Source organism: Ochotona princeps, chromosome 19, assembly GCF_030435755.1.
Source record: "Ochotona princeps isolate mOchPri1 chromosome 19, mOchPri1.hap1, whole genome shotgun sequence".
NCBI lineage: Eukaryota > Metazoa > Chordata > Mammalia > Lagomorpha > Ochotonidae > Ochotona > Ochotona princeps.
The window spans coordinates 37,462,726-37,479,017 of NC_080850.1; the positions used below are offsets into that span (position 1 = coordinate 37,462,726).

Here is a 16,292-nt window from a genome sequence, read left to right on the forward strand (position 1 = left end):
CATTGGATGTGTGTCACATAACAGTGAACCATAAGATGACTCCCCTGTTGATCTGAGTTGATCTGCTTGTGTTCCTGTTATAAGGTTGTCTGCAGCTGATTCTTTACATTTTTCCAGGACCTCAGAAAGAGCTCCGCCATTTGTTTTTTGTTTGCAAAGCAGCTGTTAGGAATTGCAAGTCACTCACTGTGCAAGAGTTACGCAGAGTGCCACTACAGGCTGTGGGTATCACAGGCAACCAGTCTCTTGCTGCTAAGCAAGAGAACGAGCATTTAAAAGATATTTGAAAATATTTCTGGAACTACAACAGCTTCATTCAGATGTGAAGTCCCCAATAAAGCACTAATAACTGGCATACAGTGAAATGGAGTTGAGATCATGTTGTGTGGAACTCTCAGGTACAACACCAACAGAAGGGAAAGCTGACAAAGAAGGATTAAATCTGGGGTAGGGAGCTTTTTTCCCTACCAAAGGGCATTTGGGTATTTAGGACATTAATACATTGACAGGTCTTACAAAATTATCAATTTAAAACTTAGCCACTTGTGATTTCATTGAATTTAGAGGCTTTCCTATGGTTGCCTTCCCAGGACCAGACCCAGTGATTGGCCAAGCCTTATGTGGCCAAGCAGGCTGTACTTTCCGCACACCTGACTTTTCGTTTTTATGTTGAGCAGCTTATAGTATGAAAAATAATAAAAATAAAGTGAAATTTTGAAAAAGATTTTGAGGACCTTAGCCACTAGGCCATGCTGCCGAGCCCCTGTGAAAAAGATTTTGAAAGGAACAGAATATATTTTGTTAAAGCACAATATCTTTGAAAAAGTAGTCCTAGTGGTTTTTATTATTTTGAGGTAAAAAAAGTATTTTCTGGTAGTTGTTCTGTGGTTTGTTAATACAGTATCATCATCCTGGTTAAACCCTTAAAAACATTCGTATGTTAGAGCTAAGAATTGAGCTGTTACTGCTGTAATGGCAACTCTGAAGGTGTTTTTCTTACAGTCCTTTGATGCTGTGAGAAACTCTTGCTTGCTTTTAACTCCCAAGCAGTGGAGAAGGTCGCTGTCTGTGGTTGGGTTCATTGGGCGCATTTCCGAGGTGTGCTGCACCCAGCAGCCCCTGTGGCTGAGCCCTCTCTGACAGCTCTCCAGAATGGTCAGCTCTCATTTGACCATATCATGTGTCACCAGAATCTGAACAGCTGCTTTGATATACACTATGTTGATTGAGTATTGATATGTATCGACCTAAGAACTTCTGTAGTTTCCAAACATGTTAACAACCTACCCACTTCCTCTCCAGTTGCCCTCAAGTGAGTTACTGTTACCACTTTTGGGTGATATCAGAAATACCATCATGCTGGTAACTGAAAAATTAAGCAAATGAAGCTGGTAAACAAAAGATAGGTATAAATGTGATGTTTGAATGGTGCTCTGAGAAAACAGATAATAAGCACCTGTGTTTATCCTTAAGCTTTGTTGATATATAAACTTTGTAGTGAGAAAAAAAAGAAGTCACTGGTTTGTTTATTTGCACAGTGTTCAAAGAGCTACTCAGCAGGGCTGAGCAGGAGAAGTCCGGGATTCCTCATATTCCCAAAATCGCTGAAAAAAAAAGTAATCGTCATTCCATCCAGGATGTGCCAGGGGATATTGACCAAACATCACAGGAGAAAGCAAATAAGAAGGTCAAAGCAAATACTGTTTCAGGAGGAAGAAACAAAATCAGGAAAATTTTGGATAAAACACGATTTAGTATCTTGCCTCCAAAACTGTTCAGGTAGGTAATATTAGTATGTAGCAATTTTCATATTGAGTGTAAAGTTTTTGTTTTGGAAAAGAGGCTTGGGTCAGTTTTTCTTTTGCACAGCTATTAATCATGAAATTCTCCAGCAATATTTAAATAGGAAATCATGAACTTCTGTCACTTCTGAGAAGTTAACCACTGTTAGATTATGTAACCTTCCATTAGCATCATTTCAACTCTACAAAGACAGTTTTATTTTATGAAATAGATTTTTATGTGCTTTAGGACCAATTTTAGTACTCCTGTCTTTAAGTTCACACACCCTGAATAGCCGGACACATTTATTGCTGCCTTTTTTTTTAAATCAAATGTGTTTTCTGTTTTGTAGTAAAATAACCCTGAATTTGAGTGACATGTAAAGATTTAAAATTCAAATTAAGTTCTGTGAAATGCTGTTTACCAGTCCACTGACGTGTCAGATTTCAGGATGAGCAATATTATATTTTTCTGTGTTTTATAGTAGCAAAATAATAAAAAAATTTCCAATCAAATGCAGTACTTGTTGAAGTCAAGACATTGAGTGAATCAGTGAAAGAGTGAAAGCATATTCAGGCACATATAGTCTTCAGTGTTTCTTTAAAAATCTCAAAGATTTTCTCATCCTCCCCCCAAAAAAATTTTCTCTCCACCAATACAATGTAAAGTAAAATTCTCACAGTATGTGGTAGGAAAAGTTGGAAACTTGAAGATATAGTCTGTTTCAGAACAGCAGAAGGCATCTCAGAAGAAGCAGTAGTTTTCATTTGTCTTGTGCTGAGATTCTGTGTTGAGTTTTGGGTCAAGTATTACGTTGTTTTTGGTCATGTATTACAAGGATGAAAATATCCAGCAATCTTGATGTGCTAGAGACAGGGGATGAGGAGAGGTATCAACAAGCATAGTTCTGTTTTGTTTTTAAAGATTTATTTTAAATCTGCCTGCTGATTCACTGTCCCAAATGATAACAGCCATGAGCTTGGAATTCCAGGGAGCTGGACCAGAAGCAAACACCCAGGATTTGCACCTGGACTTACATTGGATACCAGTTTTGCAGATGGCAGCTTAGTGTGATGCACCAGAACATTATACCCAGCTGACAGGGTTTTTCAGCTAGAGTTGATACTTCGTCATTTGAATAGAATGAAGGAAAGCAAAGCACACTTGTTCATATCCAGACAGTGATTGTGAAGTCTAATCGAACAGGCCAAGGAACTCTTGGAAAGGGTATTAGAAAACAAGGGAAGGCCAAAGAATTGCTAGAGTATCTAGGTCAAACAGTAGAATATCTGGAATTGATAGTCTTGTTGGTTATATAATTTTGCTGGGTTTATTGAAGATAATTTTACGACCAAAAATTGGGTAACTGAAATAGGATTTAGGAAAAAGTGGTCAGAAGTCAGACAGCTGCCACTTTAGGACTTCTGTGTTGGTTTGGATTATAGGGAATGACCAGCAGAACAAGGTGAAGAGGAAGGCAGTGAACAAAGACAGTTTGTTCACATTTTGCCAATTATGAGGACGTTTGGGAAATGACAGCTAGATGGCATGAACTGGAAAGGAGAAGCAGGTGTTTGATCTGGGTGGTAGTAGAAATGGTTTGACAACAGAATGGGTACCAGAGAGGCTCATAGAAAAAAAAATACTTGCTACGGACAGGAGTCAGTTTCCTTGAAGGGCAGCCGTGTCTGGTGGAGGCAGGAGGATAGGATGAGGGAAAAAACTGACAGTAGGGGAAAGCTTGAAACATCCTTTATTGAGTAATTATCGAGAGCAAAGAGCAACTCTTTGAGTGGGAAAGAGGGCAAGTTTCTAGGCGGGATTGTAGGATGGTTGCAATGCTGCAGATGCCAAACTCAAGGTGATAGCAGACCCTGGAGGCTGAATATCCAGAGGAGACAGATAGTGTAGTAATATTGGGGATGTGTGAACTGCCGATTCCTTTTTTGATCAACACTCATGTCTGCACACATGTTGCGCAAATTTTTCCGCCGATGTATTTTTAAAAATATTTATTTTAAACACGCATGGACAGTTCTATTTATTGTGTTTGTTGTTGGACTTTGTAAGTTTTATATAAAATAAAATTTAAGGGCCTGGCACACGGCTGAAGTCCTCGCCTTGAATGCCCCAGGATACCATATGGGCGCTGGTTTGATTTTGTTACGTTTTTTTTACGATTTTATTTATTTTTATTGGAAAGTCAGATATACAGAGAGGAGGAGAGACAGGAAGATCTTCCATCCAATTATTCACTCCCCAAATGACTGCAATAGCTAGAGCTGAGCCAATCCAAAGCCAGGATCCCAGAGCTTCTTCCGGGTCTCCCATGTGGGTGTAGGGTCCCAAAGCTTTGGGCCTTCCTCGGCTGCATTCCCAGGCCACAAGCAGGGGAGCTGGTTGGGAATTGGGACTACCGGGATTAGAACCGGCGCCCATATGGAATCCTGGCGCGTTCAAGGCGAGGACTTTAACCACTACGCTATTGTGCCCGACCCTGGGAGCCAGTTCTAATCCCAGCAGCCCCGCTTCCCATCCAGCTCCCTGCTTGTGGCCTGGAAAAGCAGTCAAGGATGGTAAAACCCTTGAGACCTGCACCTGCGTGGGAGACCTGGAAGAGGCTCCTTGCTCCTGGCTTTGCATTGGCCTCAGCACCGGCCGTTGTGGCCTCTTGGGGAGTGAACCATCGGATGGAAGATCTTCCTCTCTGTCTCTCCTCCTCTCTGTATATCTGCCTTTCCAATAAAAATGAATAGATCTTTTTTAAAAATAGAATTTAAAGCATTGAGAAAAAGAGAAAATGGTTTGAATTTCTTATTTAGAAATTTGTATCAACAGTTGTTTTCCCCATTGCCAGTAAACCTAACAGTGCCACTGTATTGTGTAAAAGTATTTTAAATTCAAGCAAAAAGGGAAAAATGTTCTTTTTGCTGAAATCTTATTCACAATCTTGGAAATACATCATTTAACTTGATACAGATGATTGGGAACTTGAAGAATTTTGTTCTTAATCTCATTTCTTCTCTACAAAATTCATTACTCATTCTTTTGTAAATACTTTCTTTGTGGTGGGTGATTTGTAATGATCTTTAAAAATGTGAGAATTATTTAAAAGCCTAGCAAATTCTGTAAGAAAAAGTTTTTTCCTTACAGTTGTGGTTGAGTAAGGAGGTTATTGTAGAAGCTAGCCCACAGTGTTGTAGACAGTCTGGGATAACCAGAAATTACCCTATGAAAATGCAAAACAATGGAGAGCCAGAGGCAGAGAAGGATTTACAAGTGGAATTTCTCAGAAAGTGATGTGTGAAGTTCTCCTGTGAAACTGTAATGAGCTTGGTCTTGAAACATGTATCTTAAACTGTTTCTCATTTTGACCTACAGGACAGTTGACATGTGTCATCTCACCCAGAGAACATTGTGATTATAATTCACTTCAGCTTGTTAGTGTCATATTCCAGCCAGTTGCACTCGGGTTTCAGGCAGCTAATTCTGTCTCATTTCTACACAGTCTGCTGAAGCGTGGGGTGTGGCAACTGTGCATAGATTCTGTCTTTGGTTACAACAGAAGGCGTAGAAATTGGTGACTCCAGAAGCAATTGTTGAAGCACCCCCTCGAGATTCATTTTATTTTACTTGAAAGAGGGGGGAAGACAGAGAGGTCCTCCATCCACTGGTTCATTCACTAAATAGCTGATTTGGTACAGTCCAAAGCTTGGGGGGCTGGAGCTTCATCCCAGTTTGACACGAGATGCAGGGGCCCAAGGAGTTGGGACTATCCCCCGCTGCTTTCCCAGGCCCAGGACAAGGACCTGGATTAGAAGTGGAGCAGCTGAGACAGGAACTGGTGCCCATATAGGTTGCCGGTGCTACAAGGAAAGGCTTAGTTTGCTGTACCACCACATCAGTCCCAGCACAGAATTCTTTTACATTAATTTTTTTCATTTAATAGTCAAGCATTTACTTTCTGTTGCTTTCTGCTAATAAGGAGTTTGTTGACTTTGAATGTGGGTATGTTTCAGTTACATTTAGAGGAAAAAAAATTTTAGTGAAGTCATGAAGGTTTCTATATCCTGTTTCTTTGGGAGACCTAAAGTGTAAGTTTAACCGTCATACTAGTTGCTTTGTATGTTTAAAGATGTACGTCACATTACTCAGCACTTAATCATTTGAAGATAAGTCAGACAGTTCCTTTTGCTACACTAAAATATAAATTCCTTTAGATGCAAAGAACAGGAAAATAATCAAAATGTTAATGGGAAAGAGGTAGAGATTGAATCAGATATTCTGTATCAATACTCATCAAGATAAAATGACATGCCATTTGTTTCAGTTAATACAAGGTAGATTACAAGGTCATACTGTGATATCTTTCTGTAAAGCGATGACAGTTTAACTTTAAAAATTGCCATAATTTTGATTCATTAGTTCCATTTTTAATAATATATTTGATGAACACATGTACAGATATTTTTAGTTGTAGCATTTGAGGTAAAACAAAATGGGATGTGTCCTGTGTATCTGATTACAAGGGTTGGTAAAATAAGTAGTACTGTATGTCACCAAAAAATGGCAAAAAAAAAAATAACTGGGTTTTAGTTGTGATTTTTATAAGGTATAATTTAGAGCAATTTGTCTTTCTTGTTTGCCATATTTCCACTTTGCCTTTCTGCTTGGAATACTTAGTTTTCTAGTTTTTGATGAATTCAGCTCTGCCTTTTGAGCATCTCTGATGTGTCCGTGCTCCTTAGGAGAGTCACTCTTGAATTCTGGTTTCCAGTTTTAAAATCACTCAGCTTTTGTTGTGTTTTATTTAGTCCAGATTGCCTTAGAAACATGTTTGTACTTACTCTTTGCAGCAAAGTATGCTTCCTTGCATATTGGGAATTAATTTTTTTTCTCCAGTTTTTGCCAACATACATTTTGTTTCTTTTCACCATTGGAGTTATTTTCATTTGCTTGTTGATATTTATACGGCATTTTTAGTTTCATATTTGGAAACTGTTTATTCTGAATAGATTTAATGTTGAGGAATTACTGAGGAATCTTTTAAACTGTCTTGTTTCTATTACATCACCACCTCAGGAGGCTGTTTGGGTAAGAAGTGACATAATTATTTGGCAAACAGGCTGTATCGATTCAGCTTCAAGCATGGACATTTTGCCCATTAGATACTATTTTCATCCATAGCATGGATTGGTTACATGGTTCCATGTTCATGCCTTCATTACTGTGCATTTGTAACCAGCTCTACCCAACCTTAATTGTATAGTGTTGTATCTATTGATTAAGAAGCAGAGTTCATGTTCTGGTTGCATCAGAAGTTTAAGAGCTTTTAGTATTTCATGCATTTAGTCTTCATAGTGACTTCCAGTTTGATACAACTGAGACAGCTAATTTCCTTTCATACAAAATATTTTTAAGGAGTTATTTGCTTATTTGAAATGCAGAGATGGGCGCAGCAGGATGGCCCGATGTCTAAATCCTTGCCTAGAATGCACCAGGATCCCATTTAGGTGCTGGTTCGTGTCCTGGCTGCTCCACTGCCCTCCCAGTTCCCTGCGTGTGGTCTGGGAAAGCAGTGGAGAATGGCCCAAAGCCTTGGGACCTGCACTGGTTTGGGAGACCCCGAGGAGGCTTCTTGCTTCTAGATTGGGATTGGCTCAGCTCCAGCTGTTGCAGCTCGTTGGAGAGTGATTCAACAGACAGGAGATCTTTCTCTTTATCTCTCCTCTCTGTAAATCTGCCTTTCCAATAAAATAAATTTTTTTTTTTTAAAGTGCAGAGATGAGAAATTTTCTATCTACTGGTTCACTCTGCAGTTCTCCTCAGTAGCCAAGGCCTGGAACATACTAAAGCCTAAAGCCTGAAATTCCATTGGGGTCCCAAATGGATGATGGTGCCCTGAATTCTTGGGCATGTTCCACTGCTTTCTTGGGATATTTAGTCGGGAGCTGGGTTGGAAATGGTGGAACCGCCACTTAAATCAATGCTGAGATGGGCTGCCAGCATGGCAAGCAGAGTCTTAATCTGTTGTGCTACAGCTCTCATCCCTAAACCACATAACTTTAACACTGTTAAAATTGCTTTTACTTTATTAATAAGACCTCTTTAATTTTGCCTTTGTTGATATAATTAGTGTTTATAAATAGGCAGCTCTTATTTTGAAAACTAAGTCCTAGTTTTACTCTTTAATTTCTCCAGAATGTTAGTGTTTATGAGAATCTTCCATCTTTTTCCCCCTTGCCTGATCTCTAGGAGTGGAACTCTGATTGCAAAGAGCCAAGTTGGGATAAGCACAAATTATCAAATACAGTGGATATTTTTCTCTCAGATTTATTTATTTGAAAGGCAAAGTGGCAGAGAAGGGAGAAAGGTCTACTGGTGTTCTCCCTAGTGGCCACAATGGCCAGTAGTCCAGAGCTCCATCCCTGTCACCTACCCGGGTGCCATCGTGGCACCTTCAAGAGCTGTATCTGAGGTGGAACAGCTGGGACTTGAACTGGTGCTCTAAGAAGGCCTGCCTGCACTGCCGAGGCAGCTTAACTCCGCTCTGACACCATACCAGTCAGATTAGACTGTATGCTCTCCCTGGAAAAATATGTCCGGTTTCTGTAGTTCCCTATCCCCTGTACTTCTCAGTGTAAACAAGTATAATATTTTTCCCAAGTTTATACTGCTCTCAGTTTTAGGGAAAGTACTCTCTTCTGCTGACGTTTTAAAGCACTTCATGGAGAAGCAGAGAGCTACTGATTTATTCCACAAATACCTGCAGTGACGGGGCTGAGCTGGGGATGCCAGGTCTCTGTGCATGGTAGGAAGCTGGTTCGCTGAGTCACCTTGCCTGGCTGTCTGCATTGGCAGGAAGCTGGGATCAGACTGAAGGACTCTACTGTGTGGCATAGGGGTCAGCAGCGAAGCTAAACATCAGTTCTAAAAATAGCAGCCCCGTTTTCCTCTGTGCCCAGACTCCTGTGTCCCTTGATTTAATTCTTGCAGTTGTCTAGAGGTAAACAGTATTGTTCACACTTGGAAGTGAGGAAAACAAACGTGGGGTCCAGCAGCCATCCCTCGGATCCGTCTTGATGCCTGGCTTGTTCTTGAAGCACCACTCTTGGTTTTCTCCCATGCCTCAGGCTTCTCCCTGACTCCTCACATCTTGTTCTGGCCTCTTTTCCTTGCTAACGTCTCGTTAGCTTTCTTAACACTTCCTCTCGTCTTGCACAGTTTCCTAATCTGAATAAATTCTATAATTGTAGCATATTTTCTGCAGTTTTAATTTTTATAGCTGTTCATAATCCTTTCCGTGGTAAAAGGTAAGTATTCTGTAGACTGTGTATGGCAGCTGCTGGAAGTCATCAACTGAGGACATTAATACCAGTTTATCTGCAACCCTAGACAGAAACAGTGTTTGACTAAAGATGCCAGTGTGAATCTTTTTTTAAACTTTGAAAAATTTTTAATTCATTGTAAAGGCAGAGAAATGCAGATAGACACAGATTTTTTTTTATTGCTGTGTTGTGGTGTTGTACAACTGTCTCTTGATTAGGGTTGTGCTTGAAATTTAAGCTAACATTATCTCTGAGGTTATCTAAAGCATAAATAAAAATGTGTTATGTTTCTTTGATTGTACTTTTGTGAGTTGCCTGTGTGATGCTTTTTAAAACATTCTAACAGAAAAAATTGACTACCTAGGTATGATCATTTAATTAGTTTGTTTGAAACCATTCAAGGGAATTTGCTTTAGCCAACTTGCTTTCTGTTTTGGTTTGTTTTTTGTCTAGAAAACAGCCAAATGTTTATTTTTGAGAGATCACAGAAGGAATAACACCTTTTGAATAGTTTAAAGACCAAAAACTCCCCCTTCTGTTGATATCTGTGTTTCTTCTGTATCTTAAAAACTCTTAGTTTGTCAGTTGAGTTTGTTTGTATTGTTACCTGCAGCCTGCCATAATTTAGGTTCGAGTTTAAACCAGCTTTGTCCTTTGCCTGAAGGGTCACCAAAAGAAAGCGGTTAAAGCCAGGATATGTTCCTGTCTGGCAGCTGTGTGTGTTGGATGCAAACACTCGTGCACTACTTTAAGGGACTCCATTGAGCTTCTGTACTCAAACCAGTAGATACTAACATGATAATTTCTTTAAGATAATACAGGTAGTGTCAGTTGTATTTAAATATAACTGTTGAAGATAATTTATGGCTGTTTTCATAATTACAGTTGTCATTTTGTAATTGCTTTAACATTTTTATCTTACTGCTGAAATTGCCATATGGAGTTAATTTTGTTAGTTTTTAGTGTGTAAAGAACAAGGGCTTACTACGTGAATGCCTTCAATTACTTTAAAGTGATGTGTGACATTCTTTTGAAGTGATGGAGGCCTGAGCCAGTCACAGGATGACAGCATTGTGGGAACAAGGCACTGCAGGCACAGTCTGGCCATCATGCCCATTCCTGGGACCCTCTCCTCCAGCAGTCCTGACCTCCTGCAGCCCACCACGAGCATGCTGGATTTTTCCAACCCTTCAGGTAAAGCTTATGTGATCTTATGTTGCTGCGGTACCAGATGAACAAATAAATAATTAAACTTTGTGCAAATGCCAGATCTACCAGTAGTTTTCTTCATTTCTAGTTTTTAACATGGTGTAAAAACTAAAAGAAAAAAATGTGTATTTTTAATCTTTTTAATCTTAGGAGTTAGGGCCTCCAGAATGAAACAGAACTACAGTTAAAACAAAAATGACCCTCCTCTTTCCACACATTGGGTTTCTTTTGCTAATACTTTTCTAAGCAATAGAGAGAGACACTTTACAGACAAACAGGATGTTTTGTCAGGACAAGAAGGTACATTATTTATTTTTTAAAAGATTTATTTTTTTTTAATGGAAAGTCAGATATACAGAGAGGAGGAGAGACAGAGAGGAAGATCTTCCATCCAGTGATTCACTCCCCAAGTGACCACAATAGCCGGTGCTGTGCCAATCCAAAGCCAGGAGCCAGGAACTTTCCTCCAGGTCTCCCACACGGGTGCAGGATCCCAAAGCTTTGGGCCATCCTCTACTGTTTTCCCAGACCACAGACAAGGAGCTGGATGGGAAGTGGAGCTGCTGGGATTAGAACTGGCACCCATGTGGGATCCTGGCGCGTTGAAGGCGAGGACTTAAGCCGCTAGGCCATGCCGCCGGGCCCAAAGGTACATTATTTTTTAAGTGGCCTTACTTAGCTTCCTCTGTGATTTACAGAAATATGCTAATAGTTTTCTAAAACTATGTATATTTCCCCCAATATCTGAAGCTGAAATGGTTTTTGTCATGCATTTTTATTATATTATTAGAGCATCTTTTTCATGGTTTTAAATTTCAGTTTGGGGTGTAAAGTTAATTTTTCCACATCTGAGTATTGATGACAGAGAAATATGATGTGACTTTCTGTAAAAGACACAAATAATGTAAAATTGGGAGCGGCACAGTGGCATTACAGGTTAATCCTCCACTTGAAGCACAGGCATCCCATATGGGCACCAGTTTCTGTCCCAATGCCCCACTTCTGATCCAGTTCTCTGCTTATTCCCTGAGAAAGCAGAGGAAGAGGATAGCTTGAAGCCTTGGAATCCTGCACCCATTTGGGAGACTTGAAGTTCTTCGCTGCTAGTTTTGGATTGGCTCAACTACAGCCATTATGGCCATTTGAGGAGTGATCCAGCAGATAGAACATTATCTCTCTCTCTCTCTCTCTCTCTCTCTCTCTCTCTTTCTTTCTTTCTTTCTTTCTTCCTTCCTTCCTTCCTTCCTTCCTTCCTTCCTTCCTTCCTTTCTTTCTTTCTTTCTTTCTTACACAACACATGTGCAATTTCTCTGTCCTTCTCTGTTAATCTGCCTCTTAAATAAATCTTTTTTTAAAGGGCTCTTAAAGATACATTTTTAAAATTGTAAATATGCAATTGAGTAAGGAGAGAAAGCAAAAATGCTTCTACAAAGATCAGTGTAGCTGTAACTCAGCTCTGGTTTTTAACTCTAGGAAGTTCCTAGCAACTAGTGTAAGAAGGAAGAAAACTCGATTACATAAATCTCAGTGTTAGAAGGAACTGTAATAATAAAGTTCATCTCATGCTTAAGTAACTTACATGAAACACCCAGGGGCATAATGTGGAAGCAACATTTAGTGAATATTTTTCTGTACTTTGTTGCTTCCTTTTTATTTCACTTAACCACTAGAGATAACCAAACCTATTCATTTGCTTCATGGTCCAGAGTTCTTTCTAGAATAAAGATTTTCTTTTTCTTTTTTATTATTTTCCATGACGCAGTTCTGTAGCTATAGGGATTCCGCCGCCTCCTCCTTCCTCCCTCCCTGTTCTCCTCTCCTGCCATTTTCTCCCCACATAATCACAGTTATATAGTTCTTTAGTAACAGCTGAAAGTTTAACATTCTGCTATTTAAGTGTAACATGGCATTGTAGGTATCAGCAAAGGTAGAAAATGTAGAAAAAGAGAACTACAGACTAATATCCCCGATGAACATAGATTTAAAAATGCTCAACAGGGCCCGGCGGCGTGGCCTAGCAGCTAAAGTCCTCTTCTTGAGCGCCCCAGGATCCCATATGGGCGCCGGTTCTAATCCCGGCAGCTCCACTTGCCATCCAGCTCCCTGCTTCCTGGGAAAGCAGTCGAGGACGGCCCAAGGCTTTGGGACCCTGCACCCGTGTGAGAGACCCGGAAGAGGTTCCTGGCTCCTGGCTTCGGATCGGCGCAGCACCGGCTGTTGCACTCACTTGGGGAGTGAAACATCGGATGGAATATCTTCCTCTCTCTGTCTTTCCTCATCTCTGTATATCTGACTTTGTAATAAAATAAATAAATCTTTAAAAATGCTCAGCAAAATACTAGCCAACACAATCCAACAATACATCAGACCTATCATTAATCCGGAGCAGGTGGGGTTTACCACTTTCATGCAGGGATGGTTTAACAAATGGATAAATGTGATACACTGCATCAAGAAAAGGAAGAATTAAAAACCGTATGATTGTCTCATTACATGCCGAGAAGGAAGCTGATAAAATCCAACACTACTTAATGCTTAAAATGCTAAACCAGATAAACACAGAAGAAACATTCTAGAATGGAGATTTTAATGAGACATTACTTTGCTTAGAAACTTGCAGTGGTTTTTGTAGTAGGTTGTTTGATCAAAAATTAATGTAAGCATTGTTATCAAGGCTTCAAGTTAATTGCTCCTTGTTTTAGTATGAAAGCAAGCTGAAGCATCATAAAACCCATTTGCAAAGTGGGTTGCGTTTCTGGTGTATGCAGGCAGTTCCTTTCAGGCTGGAGGGATGTCCCCGAGATGAACTGCCTTGTCAAGTCTTCTGCTCTGTCATGCCCGAGGATGGCATGTTCCTGCAGGACTCTCTGTTTTTGCCTGCTTGGGTGATTAGATGTTTTGTTCATCTTTCCTATTTTTCTGGAGTTTATTTGCCTTTTTATAGGTTAGAAATTTGTTTCCATATTTTTATGTGTGATTGTGTGCTTCTTAAACATCCATAGATGATGTGCAGAATATTTCCAGGCTGCTGAAACTCAGATTCAAAAAGCGTCCTTTGATAAGTATTTAGGGACATAGGATTACTAGAGTTAATTGTTTTTATTGCTCTGTTTTTGCCATTTGTATAGGAAGTTGGTCTGAAACAGGAGAAAAGGTTGGGATTTTAAGAAGAGATGAGGGAAGTAACTGGCTGACTTAGCTGGGAGAACTAAGGAAAGCAGTTGAAATTCTTATATTTGTGGGAGCTAAAATTGAGGTCTCTGAAGAGATGCTGTTCAGCTTGATTTGAGATGGATTGTATAAAGTGTGAAGAGCTGAAGGTGCGTTTCTGAGTGTGTTCAGGGAATGGCTGCTGTGCCTGTGTAGAACAGTGCCCACACACCAGCAATATAAACAAAAATATGATAGGTATTTAACTTAAACATTGCATTTAAATCCCCAAATGTGTGACTTTGTGAAAGACCTTCTACATGGTAACAGTGGTATTTGTATATATGTTGAGAAAAATACAACAATTAATTCCAGATTCAGTGCTCCATGCAATAATATACAATAAGCACTGAAATTTAGTTATATACAATAAATACGTATATTGTCATATGTGTGTGACATCAGCAAAGTTTGGTTCACATTATTGATCCTTGAGCTCAGCATTATGCTGCATGTTTTAAGTTGGTATTAAGTGAAACTCCTCGGCAGACTTGCAGAACTGTTTAATAGTTTGTTCCTGATTGCTGATTGTTTTATGATTTTGCTTTATTTTTGCTGCCTGTAGCCGTCGGTCTGTACTGTAAGTATCATGGTGTTCTGTTGCTTATGTCTGTGTGTTGTGGCTTGTTGCTTTTTGAAAGTCAAGTGATAAACAGTCAAATGACAGCTTTTCTTTCAGTTTGCAAAATAGCCAGTATTAATTGGCATTGATCCTTTTAATCATTTCTTTTGAAAATATGCTTTATATTGGTGTGGAGTTAGAGTATATATGCTTTTCTGTAACTGTGATGTTTTGGAGTTCTTTGACATATAAAGGTGAAACCTGAAGAATTCAAACGATAGCCATCATGGAGTTTGAAACTGTTTAAGATAAATTTTGTTTAGTAGTCAAAATGACACAGAGGGAGGAAGAGAGAGATCTTGCATCCTCTAGTTCACTGGAACTCCACCCAGACCTCCCATGTGGGTGGTGGACTCATTGGGTCATTGTCCACTGCCTTCCTGGGTACGTTAGCAGGGAGGCGGTAGTGGAGCCAACAGGACTGAAACCAGTGGGTAGAGGATACTGGCATTGCAAGTGGTGGCATAAAGGACCCGTGACAGTCTCTGAGTAATTTTTTTGTGTATTTTCTTTAGTCTGAATCTGCATTTAAAACTTCTTGCTTACTCTTTATTTTCATTTAATAGTACATACCTTTATCTAATTCATTTACAGTAATAAATAGTTACTCTTTATTTTGGATTTTTACTAATCTTTTTCTATAAAGGAACCTGTAATCATAGTATTTTTAAAAACTAGAGGAAGGTGATAGAATATGAAAGTCTACACTCTCCAGAATTTATAATTGTAATTTGTTTATCCTTTGTGCACTTGATTTTATATAAAATATATGTACCATTGCCTTCACCTTAATTGAAATGCTACAGTTTTCTTCCCCTTACCCATTTCATTTTGATTGTTTTTCTACATCAAATTGTATCATTCTAATAAACTTCTTGGTTAAGCTGATTTTTTTTAGCCAGTTCCTCATTAGTGGTTACTTGCAATGTTGTGTAAGTCTTTGTTTACTTGTCTTTAAACATTCTGTTTGCAATATTTTGAATTTCAGCAGTAAAAATTGTGTGGAGATTTGTTTTATCTCATTATATGAACACTTGCACAGTCATACAGATTTTGCTTTTAGGGGCTGCAGTCGTGAAAAGAACTTGCTGCTTGTCTCTTAACAGAATTCAGAGTACCCGGTCCCACTACCCTGCTGACTCTTAACAGAATTCAGAGTAAACAGAATTCAGAGTACCGGTCCCACTACCCCACTACCCTTTGTTTGCTTTGTGGCACTTTCCTCTGTGCATTATTTGCTTTGAACTAGCCTTTACCTCTTGAATGTAAATTCCAGCAGAGCAGACACAATGTTGCCATTTGTCAAACTGACACCTAACAGGCCTTCATGTGTCTCTGTTCAGCCTTTAACAAGTTAAAGCAAAATGAAAAGGCAAGCTTTTTAAAGATGACATTAAACACAGAAAGATTACTCTGATTTTACTGTAGTTTCAGGGTCATTCCATAAATCTTTCAGTGTGTGTGTGTGCCCATGTGCAGGATTGTAGTTAGCAGTGATAATCCATATGTCTAAGGTTCTTACCCTGCTCTTGATTTACCTATCGTATAAGGTTTCTAAAAAATGAAGTGTGACTATTAAGACTAAGAAATACTGTGTTCTCAGTCTTAGATGTTGTTTTCCATAAGTGCATTGCAGCTTCACACCTAGAATTTAAATTATTCATCTTTTTTATTTAACTTTGTTCCAACTTCGTATTTTTAATTTATCCAGTCAACATTTGAACGTGCACTGAATACTGTGCTAATTTGCATTTAAATGGTACGTCAGAAAGTTCATGGAAATTGAAATTTTGAAAATTTTAGTGCAAAATATTTTTAAAGTCAAAAATTACCTTTTCCCTGAACTTTTTGAGACTCTTCATGTGTGATTCTCCCACTGACAACAGCCATGTTTATGAAGAATGTTATGGAGTTATAAATGCAGTAATTCTAAAATCAAAAAAGATTTACACTGTCGGTGGTATCCATGTAGAGACACCTTTTTCTCTAATACCTCGTAATTTTCCATGTTGGCTTCTTGGGAGATTCATCAGAGTTTGGGTTTTTACGGTTTGGGTGATCCCATTTGCAGATCTGTTGAAGACTTTACTGCTTAGCAGTTTGTCCTTCACCTAGGGAACAAATGGCTGTAACAGAGTGTC

General features: G+C 39.2%; 1 protein-coding gene across 8 annotated transcripts in view; it reads left to right on the forward strand.

Annotated features, from left to right (window-relative positions):
* Positions 1 to 16,292, forward strand: part of RAPGEF6 (Rap guanine nucleotide exchange factor 6) — a 153,013-nt gene that overhangs the window by 92,831 nt on the left and 43,890 nt on the right. For all 8 annotated transcript variants that reach the window (XM_058677723.1, XM_058677720.1, XM_058677726.1 and 5 more), the window contains 2 exons: positions 1,539 to 1,779; positions 10,147 to 10,304. In XM_058677723.1, coding sequence (XP_058533706.1) covers positions 1,539 to 1,779; positions 10,147 to 10,304 — 399 coding nt within the window. The remainder of the gene's footprint in view (positions 1 to 1,538; positions 1,780 to 10,146; positions 10,305 to 16,292) is intronic.